The 23,009-nt window shown below is 39.5% G+C and overlaps 1 protein-coding gene across 1 annotated transcript in view; it reads right to left on the bottom strand.

The window, feature by feature from the left end:
• BRCA2 (BRCA2 DNA repair associated) overlaps positions 1-23,009 on the bottom strand; it is an 81,030-nt gene that overhangs the window by 7,684 nt on the left and 50,337 nt on the right. Inside the window, exons 19-24 of the mRNA XM_081129392.1 lie at positions 18,402-18,557; positions 18,147-18,291; positions 16,489-16,610; positions 13,622-13,820; positions 11,894-12,057; positions 11,666-11,804 (exon numbers count right to left, since the gene is read on the bottom strand). Coding sequence (XP_080985518.1) covers positions 11,666-11,804; positions 11,894-12,057; positions 13,622-13,820; positions 16,489-16,610; positions 18,147-18,291; positions 18,402-18,557 — 925 coding nt within the window. The remainder of the gene's footprint in view (positions 1-11,665; positions 11,805-11,893; positions 12,058-13,621; positions 13,821-16,488; positions 16,611-18,146; positions 18,292-18,401; positions 18,558-23,009) is intronic.

Below are 23,009 nucleotides of genomic sequence, written 5' to 3'. Positions count from 1 at the left end.
GGGCATCCCAGCCTGAGTCCCCATGGGATTGGCTGAGCCTTTGCACTCCATTCAGCTTCTCCCCTGCCCAACCCTGATGCCTTTGCTCCCTCACAGGTGCTGTTCCTGGGGGCACTTCTCAGTAAATCTGCATGGAAATCTACCTAAGAAGTGATCTCAGTTAATTCATTTTATATCACGGGTTTCTGTAATGTAACAAAACAGATTAACAATATAGAAATCCCCGTGTTAAGCCCAACTCTCAAATGTTGGGCTTGGTATGTTGTGTCAGCATGAAGTATAAGAAAAAAACATACTTTTGAGTGTGAAAGAATGGGTTCACATCCCTTTATAGAACTGTGACCTTGGGCAGGTTATTTACTCTCTCTGGGCTTCAGTTATCCCTTCTGAACAGGGGGATGATATCAGCAAATGAAATGTGTTACTACAATGACATGACATAATTGTACAAACCTGCAGTTTTTAAGAATTACCTCCTCTCCCATTGTGTTAGGAGGAGTCCCTGTCTTTGAAGTGACCACAGTATTACAATATTTGGGGAGGGACTGGGAAGGAGGTTCAGAAATAGACAATACCCATACCACGTGATGAGTGCCTGAATAGCCAAACTCACAAATGGAGAAGGAAGATCGAACCCAGACCAAAAGCATCTGACTCAGAGGTAACGTGGAAGCTGAGTAATGAATGGGAAAATTCATCAAGATGGGAAAGATAAAGGGCATTCTAAGCAAAGGGAAAGCATTTTTAAAGGTAGGAAATGTTGGCTCTTCCTTAGGCGGCAGCCATGGCTGGACCAGAGGATCCAGTGCAGTGGAAAATTCACCAGGAGTGGGTGAAGCAGGAGTACATTGAGGTCATCACCCACAGCATCAAGAAAATCACATACTTTCTCAATTCGTTTGGCATGTCTTGTCATTCAAGACTCTCAACACTAAATGAGAAACTGAATAGAGAATAGAGTACATTAAAGCTCGGGTGACAAAAAGTGAGAACCTCCCCTAGAACTGTGCCAGGCTGCTGCCGGGAAGTAGCTTTACAGAACACAGGCCTAGGTGGGAAAGGTCCCAGCAGCCTTCGACGCCTTCCTCTCTCCTTAAAGAGCAACAGAGCTTATTCTTTTCTTTCTTTAAAAATGTGCCCTTTGGGCTCTGCCATGTTCATCTGGCAGTGTGATATGGCACGTGGGGAGAAGTCCAGGGGAAGTCTTGAAAACATTAGGCATTTTACCTTTTCAGTAATATTTTGCAGAACTACTTGTCAATGTATTTGAGGTGCTCAGAGCCAAAAGCCTGGGACTCTTTGTCAAGGTCCTCCCCACATCTCTCTCTTTCTCTCTGACTTTCCTTACAGCTCTCATTGCCTCTGCATTGATTCGATAAACAAGTCTTGGTCTCCTCCCTACATTTGCTGGGAGGCAGCAGTTCTGGCTGATACTCATGCCCTGGCAAGGTGGCTGCCAAAGAATGTTGTTGCTAACTCACCAATTTTTTGTCCTTCTCGGGAGGTAAAGGCCAGGCCCCCACTTGACTTGAAGGGACATTTTCAGATTTTTCTTTCTGTCACTTAGGGTGTCTGCCTCTGTTTCCCTAATAAACTCAACTTTAAAAAAAAAGGTAGGAAGTGTTAAATGTTACCGAGTGTCAGGAATATGAAACCAGAGTTTAACTGAGGGGTGTAGGGGGTAGTTTAAGGCAGGAAGTTGAAGTGTTTCCAGACATATAAAAGAGTTGGTATTTATTTTCTAAGGGACAGAGAGCCACAAAAGGGTCTAAACTAGGAAACATGATTAGATAACTAGTACTTCCAGCATTAGGTGGCACTTTGAAACTTTCTGACAGAACTTTCTTCCTCTAACACTTAACATCAAACTAAATTAAAAAAGAAATGTTCATCAAAAACATATAAATGAGGAATATGCTGATATAAAATTTGAACATTGGTGATGAAGGAAAGAAACAGAAGACTCTTGATAGTGCCAAGCACAGAAGGCTCAGCTTCAAATCTCTTTCCCCAAACTGGTGAAATAACACAAAATTTGAGAATTCTGTTATCCTTAAACCTGAAGGAAAGAAAATTAAATGGGTATCCTTATTCTTTTCCTCCTCTGACCAGAAATAATGAAAATGCCTGGGGGTGGGGAGAAAGCAGGGGACCAGGACTGACAGAAGTGAATGGTCCAGGGTTCAGGATGTTATGGGTTGAACTGTGTTCCCCCAAAAGATGAAGTCATATCCCCAGAACCTGTGATATGATCTTACAGTCAAAACTCAGTTCTCGAATGTCTGCCATTTCAAACAACTGGGTTATCTACCAAGCTGTTCACGGAAAAAATGCCTCCGTTTTTTAATAAAACTTAGGCTCCTCACCTGACAACCCTCTCGTGCTGATATATCAGCATGAAAAAAAGGGTTTCTCAGGCCACAAACAAAGGAGAGAAGTAGAGTCAGTTTACCTCTAAACCTCCCTTAATGTTTCATAGGAAATTGTGCTGTGAATGTTTTTGTGTTTTCTTGTTTTATTTGTTTTTTGCTTTTGTTGCTGGCAATTAGCACAATTTTAGAACATAAAGAGGCCATCAAGAGTGCTAATGTTGCTAAGGGTGTGAAGAGGTAGAAAAACTGTTGTTGATTTGGATAAACAAAAGCAGTTAGCCAATGACAGCATTTTGGAGGCAGTGATGCGTAAAAAAGCAAAGATGCTGCATGCTGACCTGAAAGACACCCCTGGGAACAAGTGCTGAAAGAGATTCATTTAAGGCTAGTGTGTGTGTGTGGGGGGGGTTCAATAAATTTAAGAAAAGAAGTGTCTGTTTATAGATTAAACAGTACATTAGACATGTACTGTATCTAAGAAAGGTTAAAATGGAATCATTTGGGGTCTGGGACGAATTAATTCAATTTACATTATTTATAATGGGAAAAATGATTTGGTTTTCCAAGAAATAGGTTCATGAAGGCTTTCCAAAACAAAGTAAGTTCAAGAACTGAGGTTCCACTTTTGGAAATAAGGTCTTTGCAGATGTAATCAAGCTGAGGTGAGGTCATCAGGGTGGTCCTACTCCAATGTCTTTATAAGAAGGGGACATGTGGACACAGACATGCACACAGAACATCCTGTGAATCTGCACAAAAATCTTTGGGTGATGGTGTCTACAAGCCAAGGGTTGCAACACACCCACAGGAGCCAGGAGAGAGGCCTGGTGCAGATTCTCCCTCACAGCATCAGAAGAAACCAACCCTGCTCACACCTTGATTTTGATCCAGCCTCCAGAACTGTGAGATAACAAATTTTTGTTGTTTAAACCACCCAGTTTGTGGTACTTTGTTATAGCAGTGTAGCAAACTGCTTCACTGGGTTACTCCCTGAACTAGGGAAGGTGATCTAGAACAGAGATAATATCTCCCAGGGATATGAAACATACAATAGATAGAAACTCAAATGCCTAGCCCTCATACAGTAACTGAGAGCAGAAAAAAAAACTGGTCCTGAATACAGTAAAAAAGAACCAAGAATCACATAGGGTCCAGGACAGTCTCTAACTTTTCCTCTCCCGCCACATCTGGCTCCATCCCTATGACTTGGGACCATTAGAACTAATAATCTCTCACGTCAGTCTCAACAAGGTGCCGGGTTCCCAGTCGTCACACACTCCCTGGACTTAGTCTCTACAAAGCTTTGCTCATTTGCACAAAACCATCTCCTACCAATCCCTGTCTCCTGGAATCCTTTCACTGGACCCTCTGAAACTCAGTAAAATCTTACTACCCTCAACCTTTCCATACCTGTTCTCTTTACCATTTTGCTGTACATAACCCAGCTCTTCTCTGATGACACGGCTGCCTTGTACTTATGGAGCTGAAGGTGAAGGATGTCCTCCTAGGTCCTCACTGCTGTTCCCAGCACCTCCCTGAAAACACTCAGCTTTGAATGTCATGCTATCAGACCGTATCATTCACTACTCTCCTTGTTTAGGCATCTACTGACACTTGGATCACTCGCTCCCTTTTACTTGTTAAGATTTATTCTGCCATTACTATTGCTATACTTCTTGGTGATTTCAATATCCTCACAGATAATCCTTCCCAGGTTCCTTACTGTCTTCTCCTTGAATGATCCTGTTCTGCAGTCTCTGTCAGTTGCTCCCTTACCCAAGATTTTGTTACTTCCAATAACCTCATCCCCTCCAGAATGTCAAATATCTCATTCTTCAGTCACAACCTTTATCTTTTCAGCTCACTTCCTCTAGAACCCTAATTCAACCAATCCTTTGACCCCACTGGTACACAATGTATTTTTCTTATCTCCTGTTTACTGCTGCAGAATCCTCTCATGTCCCCTCTTTCCTCTGTGTCATGCTTAAAGTCCAGGGTCAATTATTTAAAAATTCCTCCTTTGCATACACCCACAAATTCTTTGCCCTCTTGCTTTGTAGTATTCACCTGGCTAATCTACAAGTCCGGTTAAGTCCCACTTTCCACCTACTTTGTGCCTGAGCCATGATAGCTAATGTGGTTGGAAAAATACCACACCACTGTGATGAGCAGTTTCAATTCATATTTATGAACATGGACTCCAGTGGGCCCTGACAGCCAAAGTATCCACCCAGTCCATCCCCTCTGCCATGTTTTTGGAGGATGACTTCATGTCTTGCCCTCCATTCTGACTGTCAGTGATGACTCTGTTTCCTACTTCAGGGAGGACACAGAGGCAATCAGAGGAGAGCTGCCACAAGTTTCCACTTACACATCAGCTCTTTCACTTCATCTGTAAACACACACTTCACCCCTTTTCCCTCCAACTATGAAACAACTGTTTCTGCTACCAGCTGAAGCAGATCTCCCCATATTCCCCTAAGGTACCATCCAGACATGGCAACTGAAGAACTGTGCTCCACCTCTGGGCCCTTTATGGGAGCCTCTCATCATACACAGCATCTCATCAGCATGCTATTAGTACTTTCATCTGAAAACACAAATATTCTCTTGTTCCCAATTCCCCTTCTAGCCGTTGTTCTATATGTCTTCTTAGCTTCAAGCACGGTGTCCCTGAAATGCCCGCATTCACTTTTGCTATTCCTCTCCTATCTCCTTGCCCCACTTCCTTCAGTCTTTCCCACCACTCCACCTAAAGGCTCCTCCATGGTGTTAAAGCCAATAATCAATGCTCAGCCCTCACCTCATTATCTACGCTACCAAATGCCAACAGAAAGACTCACTCACGCTCACCTGTCAGAAATCCCTTTTTACTCTGTGTTTCCACAGAGCTCATTCTCAGGATCCCTCCCCCCCTGCTGGCTACCCTCCTGTCTCTCTAACTGGCTCCTTTAAATGTCCTCTGCTTCTAGGCACCAGAGTGCCTAAGTCACTTCTCTATCTCCTCTCACACCTCGGCCAATTTCACGGTATTAAATACCACCTGGATATTGACTTCCCAATTTATACCTTCAGTCAAGGCCATTCCCCTGAACAGTCTCCTATATCCAACTGTCAAGTAGAAGCCTCTACCTAGATTAAATACCTAAAACTTAACTGTCCAAACTAAGCCCCCGCCCTTCCCCACGGACCTGTTTTTCCATGCAGTCTTCCCTTCTCAGTGAATGGCAATTCCGTTTGTCCAGGTGCTTAGACCAAAAACCTTGGCACTGACTCCTCTCTTCAATCCCACAGTATCCCTCTACCTTCAAAATACGACCAGAATCTGACTACTTTTAACCGCTCCCAATGCTTTTGTCTGGTCTAAACTGTTATCATCTCTTGCCTCAATTCTTCAATAGCCTCCAGCTGGTTCCCCTATTTGTACCCTCATGTCCCCTACAGTCTGTTCTCAATACAGCAGCCCAAGTGATCCCCTGAAAACCTAGTTAGGTGGTGTCACTCCTCCCATCACTTTCAGAAACAGAGTTGAATTCCATATAAGGACCACCACACGATCTGGTCCCTCAATGCCTCTGTCCCAGCTGTGAGTACTCACTCCCTGGCCTCTGCCAATGCTTTAAGGCACTAGACTGTATCATGCCCATTTCTTCTGCCTGGACTATTTCTATCCCAGATGTCCACATGCCTCCCTCCATTTCTTCAAGTTTTACTCAAATGTCAACTTTGCAGTGAGGTCTTTCTTCACCTCCTTATCTAAGGCTACATTTCTCTTCCCTGCCCCCTGATAATACCTGTCATTCCCTACCTAATTTTTTCCTTAGCACTTTACTAAGAAAAGTAGAAATGCTACTTATTTATTTTATTTGTGGATGTAAGCTCCAGGAAGGCAGGGATGTTTGCCTGTTTTGTTCCTTGTTACTCACCTAGCATTTACAATAGAATGTGTGGAATGTGTGGGAAAAGTCAGGAAGTCTGATCAAGATGAAATTAAATGCTATGAAATCAATGTAGCATGCTACTAACATGCTACAGTCAAAGAAAACCTGCAAAGCACTGAAACACAACTAACTAAACAAAACCCATTAAAAAAAAAAAAAAAGGAAAAAAGAACACAGCAAAGAGCACAACCCTTAGGAAAACAAAACTGCCTGAGGTGGGGAGTGGGTGTGGGGTATAAGGGGTCAACGGGGAAAAAAGGGGGACATCAAAACTGACTCATGCTATTGAACTTAATAAGAACATATATTCAATAAAATAAAAGCTTGAATATGGGATGAATTTGTAGCTTTTGGACTACAAAACAAAAACATTCTTCAGATATCCAGATGTAAAAAGAAAATCACCTAAATGGGGGAAAAATTATGCCAGTCCCAGAATGTTGAATGCCAAAAGAGTAATTTCTACAAAGTTCTGAGGGAAGGAGAGAAAGCATGATCCCATATTATGCCTAGCCAATATTGTCTTAGAAGTACGACAACAGGTACACATAGCAAAATATGAGGAACTCATGGAATATGGTGCACATGAGGCCTTCTCAGAAAGGAGATGGACAGAGATCCAAGATGGCGGCAGACTGAGTGGAAGCTACACTGATACTCCTAGGGTCAAACTGGAATTACAACTAAAATACAGAAAAACCACCCTGAATAATCAACTGCAATTGAAGACTAGCTGAGGAGCACCCACATAACCAAGGGCAAAAAGCAGGGGCCACATAGAGAATGGTAGGAAGTGTGGAGGAGCGCGTGCGCTGGATGGGCTCCCACAGGCAGCAGCTGAAGGTCTGGAGGGATATCTCAGCTATGGGGGGTTCTCACTGAAAACTCTGGGGTCTAAACCCCAAGCTGGGCTCCGCAGCCCAGAGCACCAGAACTGAGAAAGATGCCCACATAACATCTGGCTGTGAAAAGCAACCAGGTTTCTGTCTGCCAGGGAGAGATGGCTGAAAATGCAGACACCCTCTTAAAAGGCCAATGCACAAAGTTTTGTATGCAGCCACTCATCTGGGACTCCAGCACAGGTAGTGTGAGGAGAATCCAGGGGGACTGGCTGTAAAAATAGATCTCAGAGGGCAACCATCTTGACCCTAGTGCTGAGTCATTCCCCCATAGGGCAGCTTTTGCCGGGGGGGGGGGGGGGGGGGGGGGGGGGGATTGCCCCACCCTGTTAGAAAACCTCTGGCCCCATTTTGTGGAGTTTCTACAGCCTGAGGCTCATTAAGAGTCTGAATAACAGCCTATGGGTGCTCTGAGTCTTTGCCTGTTTTGCTTCTGAACATAGGGCTTGGAAGAGCTGACCTTGGGGCACATCTTGATCCTGTCCAAAAACACCCAGCCCCAGCAAAGGAAACTACAAGCTTGGGAGTGTGGAAAACTTCAAACAGGGTACTCAAGGCCAGTCACAAACAGCATCTGACATTGGCCTGCACCAGAGACCATCCAAAACACTGGGAATCCTAGCAGATCTACCTAATATATAAAAATGTATTAGGTAGCCAAAATGGGGAGACAAAAAAACAAGCCCCAAATGAAAGAATGGAAGAATTCTCTAGAAGAAGAACTAAATGAAAGGGAGATAAGCAATCTATCAGATACAGAGTTCAGAATACTGATTATAAAGATGCTCAACAGCATGAAAAAAGATATAGAAACTATGAAGGAAATTAAGAATGACATAGCAGAAAAAAAAATTGGAAGGAATGAACAGCAGATTAGGGGAAGCTGAGGACTGGATCAGCAAATTAGAAGACAAGGTAGAAAAATCACTCAATCAGAGAACCAAAAAGAAAAAACTCTTAAAAACCCAGAGGACAGTTTAAGGAAACAAAAAACCCAGAGGACAGTTTAAGGGAACAGTCTGACAACATGAAATGTAAGAATATTAGCATCATAGGAGTGCCAGAAGAGGTAGAAAGTAAGCAAGGGTTAGCGAAACCGTTCGATGAAATAATGGCAGAAAAGTTCTCTAACCTGGTCAAGGAAAAAGTCACACAAGTTCAGGAAGCAAAGAGACTCCCAAACAAGAAGAACACAAAGAGGCTCATGCAGAGACACATCATAATTAAAATGCAAAAAATTCAAGACAAAGAATCTTAAAGGCAGCAAGAAAAAACCAATCTGTTACCTACAAAGGAGCCCCCATAAGGCCGTCAGCTGACTTCTCATCAGAACTCTAGAGGCCATAAGGGAATGGCATGGAGTATTCAAAGTCATGCAAAACAAGGGTCTGAAACCAAGAATACTGTATCCAGCAAGGGTATCATTCAAAATAAACAGTGAAATAAAGAGCTTTCCAGACAAAAAAAGGCTAAAGGAGTTTATCAACACCAAACCAGCACTACAAGAAATGTTAAAGGGACTGCTGTAATGAGAAGTTGAAATAGAAAGAATGAGAAACAGGCATAAATAATTAAAATGGCAATAGGTAAGTACCTATCAATAATAATTTTAAATATAAATAAATTAAATGTCCCAACCAAAAGACATAGGGTAGCTGAATGGATAAAAAAAAAACAAGATCCAAATATATGTTGTCTACAAGAGACCCACCTCAGAACAAAAGAGTCACACCTGCTGGAAAAAAGAAACCAAACCAAAAGAAAACAAAATTTGTGGAGGACTTTAAAGGAGAGATCGCCGCAACACAGTCACAGTAGGGGACTTTAACACCCCACTGACTTTACTAGATAGATCTTCCAGGCAAAAAAATCAACAAGGAAACAGTGATTCTAAATGACACAGTAGATCAGATAGATTTAACTAACATTTACAGAACATTTCACTCCAAAGCTGAAGAATAGGCATTCTCCTCAAGTGCACATGGGACATTCTCAAAGACAGATCACATGTTAGGACATAAAACAAGTCTCTACAGGTTCAAAAAGATTGAAAGCATATCAAGCATCTTCTCAGACATTTACACCATGGAATACTATACAACTGTAAAAACGAAGGATCCCTTACCTTTTGAGATAGCATAGTGGGATCTGGAGAGTATTATGCTATGCAAAATAAGCCAGTCAGAGAAAGACAAGTATCACATGATCTTACTCATATGTGGAATCTAATGAACAAAATAAACCAATGAACAAAATGGATCCAGAGACATAGAAGCATGGAACAGACTGAAGAATCTCAGAGGGAAGGTGGGGGTGAATGCGGAGGTGGGGAGAGAATAACCTAAGAACTTATATGCATATATGCATAACCCATGGACACAGACAATAGTGTGGTGAAGACCTGGGGGGAAGAGGACAGGATGAAAGGAATTAATGGGGGGAAATGGGGACATTTTTAATACTTTCAACATTAAAGATAAATAAATTTAAAGAAATAAAAGGAGATTGACAATAACTTTTAGCTAAAGAGCAGAGGAAGGGAGAAATCATGACAGGGCAGTTGAAAAGCAAGGAATCTACCAAATACTTGAGACCCTACCCTACTATACCAGGCACTGCTTTAGGAGCTGAGATACAGCAGTAAATAAGTCTCTGCCGTTGTGGAGCTAATATTCTGGAGGGAGACAAAAAAACATAAATATATGTTGTCAGGTGCTGCTGAATGCTATGGAGAATTTAAAACTAGGTTGGGGAGCAGAGAGTGCTGCTTTTACAAATAGTAGATCAAAAGAGCATCCTGCATCCCAGGAGAGCAAAATGGTGGCCAGGAAAAGCCCTCTTAGAAGGTTGCATTTGACCTGAGATTGGAGACAAAGGAGCCAGCCATGTGGCTGTTGGGGGAAAGCTTTTAGGAAGAACAACAATAAGTGTAAAGGCTTTCAAGAAAGTGAGCTTGGTGGGCTCAAGAACAGCAAGGAAGACGTCAACAAAGCTGAAGTGGAATGGGGGACAGACTGCAAGGGGAGGAGACTGGGGTGCCTGGCACAAAATCATCAATAAACAGAAGCCTCTGTGCGTAAACTCAAACTTTAGCTGGTCCTTGACACTTCATAGTACTTGGAGAGATAAGAGTATGGCTTTGTAGACAGAATACATGGAAAGAGGGATGTGCAATGCCATATTTAAGGAATAAAATATAGATGAACTTGACTGAGATGCTGGGAGTAGTAAAAGTGGAAGCTGACTGCAAAAGTATTTCCTTGTTATTTAAAATTATTTATTTCTCAAAAAATTAAAAATAGAAATACCATAAAAGAATATACCATTTCTGGGTATATACCTGAAGGAAACAAAATCACTACACTAAAGAGACATCTGCAACCCTCTGTTCATTGCAGCATTAGTCACAGTTGCCAAGACAAGGAAACAGCCTAAGTGTCTGTGGATGGAGAACATATTAAAAAAAATAAAAGATGTGGTGTATACAGTGGAATATTATTTGCCCATAATAAAAGGAAATCCTACCATTTGCAGCAACATAGATGGACCTTGAAAGCATTATGCCAAGTGAAATAAGTTAGAGAAAGACCAACACACGGTATGATCTCACTTATATGTGGAATCTCAAAAACAAGAAACAGAAACAAAAACTCATAGGAAAAGAGAATAGACTTCCTGTGCAGGAAAGAAATCTGCCCTATGTCCTTCCAGGCCTCTTTGCTATACAAACATTCTTGAAAAGGTAGTCTGAGACAATGCTACCAGGAGAATTGCCCTCCAACATGAGTAACTGATGGGACAAACAGAAAACAGCCAGCAAGGTGGTAAATTTTAATCCAACCTTATCAATAATCACATTAAAGATGATCAGATTAACTAAGATAGAGACTGTCAGTTTGGATAAGAAAGCAAGACCCAACCTTGCTATCTACCAGAAACACAATTTGAATATAAAGATATCAATAGGTTAAAAACAAAGGAATGGAAAAAGATATATACCATGCAAACCAACCAGCACTAACACTAAAAAAGTTGGAGTAACTATATTTAAAAAGTAGGCTTTCGAACAATGGATATCATTAGGGACAATGAGAGATACTGCAAAGGGAAAAAAAACCACCCAAAACCAAACCTGGAGGCAGAGGCTTGTATGTTTAGTTACTTGCACAGGGAAACTGTAATTATTTGTCTAGTAGTACTCACCAAAATGCTGTAGAAAATTTTCTAGCAATTTCTTTAAAATTAAGTAATACAGAATGGGATGTAAGTTCTCTCCTGTAATGCTGTAGAATTGCTTTTTATTAAGAATTGAGGTTAAAACAGGCCTAACTTTCAAGTCACTAGTTGCCAAATTTGCCGATTTGTAGTTCCAATTAATCCTAAGACAACTTTTAAAAGATAATGTTTTCAAAAACATCAATAAAAAGCTACAACTAAATGCACTGTACATTACCTATTTTTTTCACAACAGAAACTACCAGTCCTATTAGGTCCACCTCAGAACAATGGGGCTGGAAGTCTGGATTCAATAATTGGTTGAAGGGAAGGGGCTCCCTTGGCTGATAAACTTTGAACAGGATTTCATCTGAAGCCTACAAGAAAAAAAGAAATCAGCATGTATAGATTCTATAAACTCATACGCATTTATCAAAATTGAAAAATTACAATGAGATATACTTACTTGTATTTGTTGAAACTGAGTGTTTTTGGTTGCTGTTAACTGTATATTAGCTCTTCCAGATTTATTTTTAGATTTTGATGTTGCAAGATGATAGATTCTGTATCTCTTTCCCTCTGTTAGCAGGGAATATAAATCTGATGATGGACGCCAGATACTTAATATAGCTATTCAGATAAAGAGGAAAAAGACACAATGGAAAACCTGATGATCATTAAAATTCTTGTTTAAAAATGAATATTGAAGGGAAACAAAATCACAGAGCCAAGCATGAGAAGGACACAATGCACAGTTACTGGTCTGATGATGGAGAAGGCCATGTGAGAAAGAATGCAAAAGGCCTCTAGAAGTAGAGTGGCCTCTGGTGACAGGCAACACGAGAAACAGGAAACGCATTCTGCCAAGAACTATAGTGAATTTGGAAGAGGAACCTGAACATGAGATAAAAATGCAGCCAGCTGACATTTGCATTTCAGCCTCATGAGACACTGAGCAGAGGACCCAGCCAGTTCCTTCCAAACTTCTGATCTACAGAACTGAGAGATAGCAAATGCATTTTACCCCAGGGCAGGAAAAGCCAGTGTTCCAAGCAGGTAGACTGGGAGGCCTAAAAGCCCTTCCCTTTCGCTCATTCCCCAAATGGATTTGCTTTCTTCCCCGAAGACCATCCAGGAGAACTTGTTATTTAGAATTGCTAGCCCTTGGTCTTCATTGGACATTAAAGCGACTGTCACACTAAGTTTGGTAACCTGATTCCATGAAATCTCCTTTTTTGGTCCCAAGCTCAGCCTGAAAGAGGGATCCAGGCCAGATTCCAGCATCTGTGGGGGCCCCAGGATCCTCTGGGGGCAAAGATGAGACCCATGGTGCCCCCTTTTTCCTGCGTAACTCTGCTCTAACCCAGAGGCTGCCTTAAGATGGCACCCGGTGGATGCAGGCTCTTCTGCTTGGTAGAAAAGTTTGGTCATGAATTCTGAACTGTAAAGCTAGTGAAAACATTCACCTCCATGTGCTAAGGAGCATCTCTTTGATTTTGATATTTTGGAACTTTCAGTAGTCACAAAAGACTGAAAACCACAGCTGTCCTTTGGGGGCCACTCTGGAGGATGTGAAAACAAAGAGGTGTGAGACTGGAGAAAACAGCCAAGAAGAGAGAGAGATAGGAAAGAGCAGAGAATGACAGAGACAAAGGGAGAAAGTAGGGAATGAAAGGGAGAGGAGCTGGGCGACCAGCGCAGTGGTTTCAGTCTATGGGTCTAGGACCACAGCTCCTCACTCTGAGTGCTCCCATCCTTTAGAGATCCGCCCCAGAACCCCGTTCCACCAGGAACTGCAAAGCTACTGGCTGGGCATTTGTTCCTGCAGTTTCCTCTCCTGGTTTGCAGGGAGGGGTGAGGTGGGTTATGTTGGTTTCCAAGTGAGTGGAAGTCAAGTCTGGAGCCTCATCGGCTCCCTTGGAGATCACTGTCAAGTAGAGAAACATATAAAAGCTTTGGGGCATATGTAACTTTGTTAAAAACTTGTACTAAATTAAAAATAACTTTCTTCTACGTAAAAAAAAAAAAAAGATACTGATAACAACTAAGATTTAAAGATTCTATCATTTTGTGGTTACTGATAGACCATTTTTGCTCCTTTATACACTAACTTTACACTTTAGCACTTGAAATCATTTAATTAATATAATCTTTAACTTAAAACTAATTAAAAACAAAACATTTACACACTGACCTGAATCTTTTTCTTTTTTCTCATAGCTTATGATACGCAACTTCCATACAGTTGTAACGTCCCTTGATAACATTTGCTCCCCTTTCTCAGCAGATTCCACAGCCTTCTGGAATTCCAACTGGATCTGTGCTTGCTTCTTATCATTCAACATCTGTCTGTGATTATTCAAGGCTCTTAACTGCTCTTCACTAAAATAACCCTGTGATTATTTAATATATGGAGGAAGAGAAGGTTGGAATAAAAAGCAAACAAAACAAAAACAAAATACCTCATCTATTGTAAATAAATCCTTTTAAATGGGGGTAAAATACAACAGAGTTGAGTTCACTTTAAGGGTGTGACAATATAAAAATTGAGATTAATGTACTCAGCTTATCACATAACAAATATGTTCTGGTGTCTTAAACAGTTTACTAATCTTTGTGACAAATTTCCCTAGGGCCAAAACAACCCCTACTTACAAATGTACTCTAATAATCATATCCATCAACATGGATGACATTATAAATGGTTAACGTGTGAAAACTCACTCTATTTGAGAAATGGATCTGTGCGTGATAAATATGTTAATTCGTTTAATCCATGTAATAATCCTATGAGGTAGGTACTGTTATTGTTTCTATGTTGTAGATGATGAGGTGCAGAGAGAATAAATAACTGCAGAGGCACATAGGTAGGGTTAGCTCAAGAATCCTCATTCTTAGCCCCCATAGTGTAATTTTACTCTATGTAATTTTACATAGAGTAAAATTACACTACTCTCTGAGCAGTAGTAGATACAACTGCAAACAGACACGTGCTAACCCTGGCTGGTAGCTCAGGTGGTTAGAGTGTTGTCCCAATAAGCCAGAGTTGCAGGTTCAGTCTCTGGTCAGGACACGTACAAGAATCAACCAATGAATGCATAAATAAGTTGATCAACAAACTGAGATATTTTTTTTTCTCTCTCTCTCTAAAAATGAATTAAAAAACAATACAAAACAGACACATGCCACAAGCACTTGCCGCTGCCTCCATACTTCTTTTCCAATTACTTCACTAAACTGCTGTCTGTAATTCTTGGGAATCTTACCCGGTGTAACAAGAATGAATGAGTGAATGAATGAATGAATGAACAAAAAAATAAAGTAAAATAGGAAATGGAATCTGACACATAATGCACTAGACTGCTGCTGCCTTACAAATCTTAATCTTCTGATCTGTATGGGGAAGGAACACTCAAACTCTCTGAAAAGGGCTAAAAATGTAAATAAGAATTAAAAAGAAATCTGTGCTTTCCAAAGTCCCACAACATTAGCATTGTCACTAAAAACAAATCCTTTTGACAGGATATTTTAGAAATTGATGGCTATTTTTTCCCTCCACGAATTACAATAATTACTTTACCCGAGGGAAACCTCAGAATCATATAAACTCAGAATCTTAGAGATAAACCCCTCTCAGGCTTTCTCTTGATAGAAGGTTAAGAGATAAATCACTTGTCCAGCTACAAAGTGGCAGGACCAGGTCTAGAACTTAGTCCTCCAACTCTCATTCTGCTCATTACCTCTTCCTTATAAATAAATGCTATGAAAGGATACCAGACTAATAAATATTTCATTAAATTTTGTGGATGAAATTAAAACTATCTTAATGACGACTCAGAGAAAGCATAAGTTTCAAGATATGTCATAATATAAGTGATAGACATAAATAATGTTTCAGGAAAGCAAAATAAAGTCTTAATTTACAGACTTGTAGCAAGTACATCCATAGGCTTTCAAACTCTACTCACTTTTCACCAGGAGAATTTGAATTGTACCATTTGGGAATATGAAGGAATTCTATTCAGAATAGCACAGCTTAATCTCCTAGTGGAATATTGTTTATTTTGTAATCCTGTTATTTAAAAAACTTAAGGCTATATATAAGATTTATTGTCATCAAATAAATGAGACTAATCAATAAACAATAACAGTTTTCCTAAAATTTCTCACTTCCTACCTGCCTAGCAAACTAATCCTTGCATTAGTTAGATACCCTGGTATCTAAAAATTTAGGAGATAGCTTACCTTAATATACGAAATGATATCCTAACAACAGTAACTAACATTTATAAGACACTTTATAGTACACTTTTACATATATTATCTAATTTAATCCTAAAACAACTTATTTTATGCCTATTTTACAGCTATTTTATGCCCAATTTGCTTGGCTAATAAAAGGCAGAGCCATGATTCTAAAGACTATGGTAGCCCTGCCTGGCGTGGCTCAGCAGTTGAGTGTTGACCTAAGATCTAGGTGATCTGGGTTCGATTTCCGGTCAGGGCACACGCCCGGGTTGCGGGCTCAATCCCCAGTAGGGGGCTTGCAGGAGGCAGCCAATCAATGACTCTCTCATCATTGATGTTTCTATCTCTCTCTCTCCCTCTCCTTTCCTCTCGCTGAAATCAATAAAGATAGATTTAAAAATAAATAAATAAAACCTATGGTATTTCTGACACAGTTTAGTGCTTCTGCATTTGTCCATTTAAGTCCCCTTGAAGTAGACAATTATGAAATAGACTCTAGGTAGGATATGAGAAAGAGCTGAGAACATGGAAACTAAGATACTGCTTTGAAGACACTTGTTTTACCTTAAAAGTAAACAAGGTTTGCCTGCATTTTAAGCCACACTTATTTAACATATGAAATTATTTAATGCTCCTATCTTCTATTTGGTACAGAATCAAAAATGTACCACTGTGGTTTGGTACACTGTGGACCCCGAAAATGCAAACATTTCCTTTGAGAAATAGCATTTCAGCACACTGCTTCCCATGATGACCAGAGTGTGCTCAGGCCTTTCACCTTAAGGTTTGCTGTATGCCCTCTTCCTTTCTCACCTCAAGGTAACTGGGGTCTGGTGCGGTCCTTACTGCTTCATAGAGCTCTGCACCATCCTGCATAGCACGGACTTGTTGTCTGGTTAGTGTATATGACAGTGTACCTTGTTTTGTTATATTTTCTAGGGGGGGAAGAAAAGCATAACTAATTAGCTAAACCACAAAGTTAACAACGCTGAAAACAAGACAACCAAGCAAAAAGCACAAAAAGAAAGGAGATTAAAAAAATAAACCATTTACCTGTTAAAAGTTTTCTAGGAAAATGTGAAGCTACTGTATTCATGGTTTAAAAAATTGTCAAAGAGTTTACTTGATTAATTTGTAAATTATAATTTCATAATTCACTTAATTATGAAAATGGCATGAGCTAGCAATATGTTTAAGCAAATCAAATTTTGAGTCTAATTTTTCTGAGATTTATATACAACATGAAGTTAAATAATATAGAAAATCATGAAGAAAAGCAAACATTAAGTTTTCAGCAATGAAACGATAAAAATGTAAATTTCATGTCCTGTAAGCAAAAAAAACCACTATGATTTTTACTATTAAAATTGATGCCACAGGAAAAACAAGTTCTAGTTCCAAGTATAATAATGTAACGTCTAACAATTACAACAACAAGAACTACAAAAGTTATATAATAAAGATAAGGACACTGAAGAAAGAGAATGACAATGGCTTAGGAGAAAATAATTTTTTGATTTTTTTTTTAAATTGAATGTATTTGACATGAAACACTGTAAATTTAAGGTGTACATGTTACTTGGACACATTTATACACTGTAATATGATTGCCTTTGTACAAATATTTATCACACTGCATAACTGTAGTACAATAGTGTTCTTTATATTCACTATACTGTGCACTAGATCTCTGGCTTACTTACTACTTATTGCAAATCTGTACCTTAAACACCATCAGTATTATCCTCCTACCCTATCCCCTGGTAATCACCATTATACTCTCTTTATTTTACGAGTTTACCTTTTATATACTTGACATATAAGTGATATCATATAGGACTTATCTAGGGAAAATAATTTGATAGCTCTTTCCCTCGATGCTATTCTTTCTCTAATGTCGAAAAAGGTACTATAAATGCTTGAGTACTGAAGCTTAAGAGGGAGTTGTGCTGTGGGTATGTCATGTATTATTGCTTAAGACAATTACAAGTATCTAAAAGCTCAGTATGTTGAATAAAGATGTAATAATTTGGGGTCAGTTCAATGCTTCTCTGTATATTTATGTAATAATATTTTTAGAAAAACAAAAAATTTGATTCAGAATTAGAAAAAAGAAATCTATTACTTAAAGACAATTTACCTAATGATAAAATTTAAATTAGAAGCCTCCAAAAGTTTTTTCTAATTAAAAAACTTGGTTTCCAGAGACAGAATGATGGAACAGACTGATGAATCTCAGAGGAAAGGCTGGGGTGGGGGTTGGGGTGGGAAGAGATTAACAAAGAACTAATATGCATATATGCATAACAGAAGGACACAGACAATAGTGTTGTGAAGGTCTGGGGTAGGGTAGAAGGGGTCAATGGGGAAAAAAAGAGGGTATCTGCAATACTTTCAACAATAAAGACATATAAAAACAAAAAAAACCCCGTTTTCATATAAATAAACTTGTAATGTACAACTCATTTTACCTTCATGCTGTTCAAATTCTGCTAGAATTTTAGTGAATAAGGCTTCTAGTTTCCTTTGTTGGGCCTCCATGTGTTTTGCTGCTTCCTTTTCTTCTTCTCTTTCATTTCGAAATACGTATAATCCAGAGGACGTCTTCTCCATCCACTATAATAATGCATCAAACAAAAATACACACACAGTAAGGAGGAATCATTCAAAATAACTGTCTCAAAAGAAAGTATAAATACAGCATAAGTTTTAAGAATATGTTATACCTGCATAGGGTATGCTCTTTGAATAACTACATCAACACAACCAACATTTCCTCCATCACTGAAAAGTGATGACAAGGGGAGAGGAAAAGGTCTAGGGTCCGGAGAGAATCCAAGCTTCGCATACCAACAGGCAGGCCGGGTACTGTTAGCAGAAATCTGGATAAATTAAGGAATACATTGATTTATAAGTTAGGTAAATATATTCAATTCTATTTCAGATTTAATAACATTTTCATTCTTTTAGGACTGCTTTAAATATATTCACTTTAAAAAGTCTGAGGAAACTAGTGTAAGATTCCAAGATGGCAGCAGAATAAGTGGAAGCTACACTGACACTCTCCCAGGATCAAACTGGAATTACAACTAAAATATAGAAAAACCATCCTGAATAATGAACTGAAGACTAGCTGGAGAGAATCCTCAGAACCAAGGACATAAAGTGAAGACCGCGTAGAGGCTGGTAGGAAGTGCAGAGGGGCAAGATGGCTGGCAGGGCTCCCACAGGCAGCAGCTGAAGTTCCCAAAGGATATTTCAGCTGTAAGGGGGATCTCACTGAGAACTCTGGGGGTATAAACCCCAAGCTGGACTCCCCAGCCCAGACAATCAGAACTGAGAAAGGTACCCACATAACATCTGGTTGTGAAAAGCAGCAGGGGTTCTGTCTGACAGGGAGAGATGGCTGGAAATGCAGCCACACTCTGAAAGGGCCAATGCACAAAATTTTGACTGCAGCCACTTACCTTGGGACTCCATCGGATGGAGGGCAGAGTGGACTAGAGCTGTGTGAGGAGAATCCATGAGTACTGGACTAGGGAATAGAGCTCAGGGGGCAGTCATCTGGATTCGTGTGCTGAGTCATTCCCCATACTGCAGGGACATGTTTCTCAGGCAGGTGTTTATCATTCAGGCAGCTTTTGTGTTTGGGGGGGGGGGCAGGAGCAATTGCCCCACCCATCGTGGAGTTTATGCCTTGCTATGGTCTACAGGCTGTGGCTCATTAAGAGACTGAGAATAACAATAAGCGCGCAGGCAGAGGGAGATCATTGCGTGCTTTGAGTCTTCGCCTGATCTGCTTCTAGGCTTGAATAAGCAGACATTAGTGTGCATCTTGGTCCTTTCTAAACTCATTCAGACCCAGCAAAGGGAACCACAAGCTGTGGATCCTTGATAGCTCCAAAGAGGGTACCCAAGGCCAGTCACAAAGAGTGTCTGATATTGGCCTGTATTAGAGACCCTCGAAAAACACTGGGAGTCCTAGCAGATCCACCTAATACATAGATACAAACTCACACAGGCAGCCAAAATGGGGAGACAAAAAACACATGCCCCAAATGAAAGAACAAGAGATTTCTTCAGAATAAGGGCTAAATGAAATGGACATAGCAATCTATCAGATATAGAGTCGAGAAAACTGATTGCAAGGATATTCAACAGCATGAGAAAAGATATGGAAACTATGAAGAAAATTAAGAAGACACTGGAAGGAATAAACAGCAGATTGGGGAAAGCTCATAAGCAGATCAGTGAATCAGAAGACGGTAGAAAAATCGCTCAATCAGAGAACCAAAAAGAAAAAACACTTAAAAAACAAGAGGACAGTCTAAGGGAGCTGTGGGACAACACGAAACATAACAATATTCACATTATAGGAGTGCCACTAGATAGCAACCTGTTTGAAGAAATGGCAGAAAACTTCCCTAACCCGGTCAAGGAAAAAGTCACACAAGCACAGGAGGCAAAGAGAGTCCCAAGCAAGAAGAACTCAAAGAGGCCCACACACAGACACATCATAATGAAAATGCCAAATATTCAAGACAGAGAGAATCTTAAAGTCAGCAAGAGAAAAGCAGTAAGTATGTTACCTACAAAGGAGCTCCCATAAGGCTGTCAGCTGAATTCTCATCAGAAACTCTACAGTCCAGAAGGGAATGGCATGAAGTATTCAAGGCAATGCAAAATAAGGATCTGAAATCAAGAACTACTGTATCCATCAAGGCTATCATTGAAAATAGATGGTGAAATAAAGAGCTTTCTAGACAAAAAAGGGCTAAAGGAGTTTATCACCACCAAACCAGAATTGCAAGAAACGTTAAAGGGACGGCAGTAATAAGTAGAAATATGGAAACATAGGCATACATAATTAAAATATTTAATAAATAAGTACCTATCAATAATAAGCTTAAATGTAAATGGATTAAATAATCAGATCAAAACACATAGAGTAGGTGAATGGATAAGAAAACAAGACCAAAATATATGCTGTCCACAAGAGTCTCGCCTCAGAAAAAAAGACTCAAATAGTATGAGTAAAGGGATGGAAAAATTTTCCACTCAAACAGATATTAAAAAAAACCCTGATATAGCAATACTCATATCTGACAAAACAGACTTCAAAATGAAGGCCATAACAAGAGACATTAAAGGACAATACATAATACTAAAGGGATAGATCCAACAAGAGGATATAACACTAACAAAAATACACACAATATAGGAGCACCAAAATATATTTAAAAAACTCCTGCAGGACTTTAAGGGAGAGATCGACAGCAATACAGTCATACTAGGGGATTTTAACACCCCACTGACTTCACTGGATAGGTCTTCCAGACAAAAAAATCAATGAGGAAACAGTGACACTAAATGACACACTAGATCATGGATTTGACATTTATAGAACATTTCACCATAAAGCTGCAGAATATACATTCTTCTCAAGTGCACACGGGACCACATGTTAGACCACATGTTAGGACACAAAAACAAGTCTCTACAAGTTGAAGAAGGCTGAAATCATATCAAGCATCTTTTTGGATCAAAATGGCATGAAACTAGAAATCAACAACAATAAAAACACTCGAAAATATTCAAACACATGGAGGGTAAACAGCACGTTAGTAAACAATGAATGGGTTACCAGGAAGAAATTAAAACGTCCTGGAAACTAATGAAAATGAATACACAACAACCCCAAATCTATGGGACACAGAGATAGCAGTCTTCAGAGGGAAGTTCATAGACTACAGGCCTACTTCAAAAAAACAGGAGAAACATTTAATAAACTATCTAACCTTAAAATTTGAAGACTTAGGAAGAAAACAACAAGAAAAGCCCAGAGTAAGTAGAAGGAAGGAAATAATAAAGATCAGAGCGGAAGGAACTGACATAGAGACTATAAAAGCAGTACAAAAGATCAATGAAACCAAGAGGTGGTTCTTTGAAAAGATAAACAAGATGGATGAACCTTTAGCCAGACTCAAGAAGAAACAATGAGTATGAAACCAAACAGGTGAAGTAACAATTGACAACACAGAAATACAAAGGATTGTAAGAATATACAATGAACAACTATATGCCACCATGCTGGACAACCTGGATGAAAAGGAGAAATTCCTAGAAAAATACAACCTTCCAAAACTCAATCAGGAATAGTCAGAAAACCTGAATTGGCCAATAACTATTGATGAAGTTGAAGCAGTAATCAAAGAACTACCAGCACATAAAAGCCCTGGCCTGGATGGCTTCACAGCAGAGTTTACCAAGCATTCAAAGAGTAACACCTATCCTCCTTCTTCAAACTATTCCAAAAAATGCATGAGGAAGGAACACTTTGAAGCTCTTTTTATGAGGCCAGCATTAGCCTAATTTGAAAAACAGATAAGGACACTATGAAGAAAGAGAATTACAAGTCAATATCCCTGATGAACAAAGATGCTGAAATCCTCGACAAAATACTAGCAAATTGGATCTAGCAATATATTAAAAAGATCATATATCATGACCAAGTGGGATTTATTCCAGGAATGCAAGGCTGGTACTATACTCGCATATCAATAAATGTGATACATCAAACAAACAAAGTGAAAGACAAAAATCACATGATCATATCAACAGACACAGAAAAAGCATTCAACAAAATCCAACACTGATTTTAGATAAAAACTCTCAGCAATGTGGGAATAGAGGGATCACACCTCAACATAATAAATGCCATATACGACAAACGTACAGCCAGCATCATACTCAGTGGGCAAAAGCTAAAACCATTTTCCATAAGAAAAGATGGGGATGCCCGCTTTCACCACTTTTTTTCAACAAAGTACAGAAAGTCTTAGCCACAGCGATCAGACAAGAAGAAAACATAAAAGGCATCCAAATTGGAAAGGAGGAAATAAAACTGTCATTATTTGCAGATGACATAATACTGTACATAGAAATTTCTAAAGACTCCGCCAGAAAACTACTGGATTTAATAAATGAATTTGGCAAGGTAGCAGGATACAAAATTAACACCCAAAAATCAGTGGCATTTTTATGCACCAATACTGAACTCTTAGAAAGAGAAACAAACAAAAAAAACGACCCCATTTACCACTGTAAGAAATAAATTAAGATACTTAGTAATAAACTGAACCAAAGAGAGGTAAAAGACCTGTAGTTGGAAAACTACGGGATGTTGCAAAAAGACATAGAGGAAGATATAAAGAAGTGGAAGAATATACCATGTTCATGAATTGGGAGAATTAACATCATTAAAATGTCCATACTACCTAAAGCAATCTAAAGATTCAATGCAATTCTTATTAAAATACCAACAGCATGTTTCA

Source organism: Miniopterus schreibersii, assembly GCF_964146895.1.
Source record: "Miniopterus schreibersii genome assembly, chromosome: 2".
NCBI lineage: Eukaryota > Metazoa > Chordata > Mammalia > Chiroptera > Miniopteridae > Miniopterus > Miniopterus schreibersii.
This window is presented reverse-complemented; position numbering and strand designations above follow the sequence as displayed.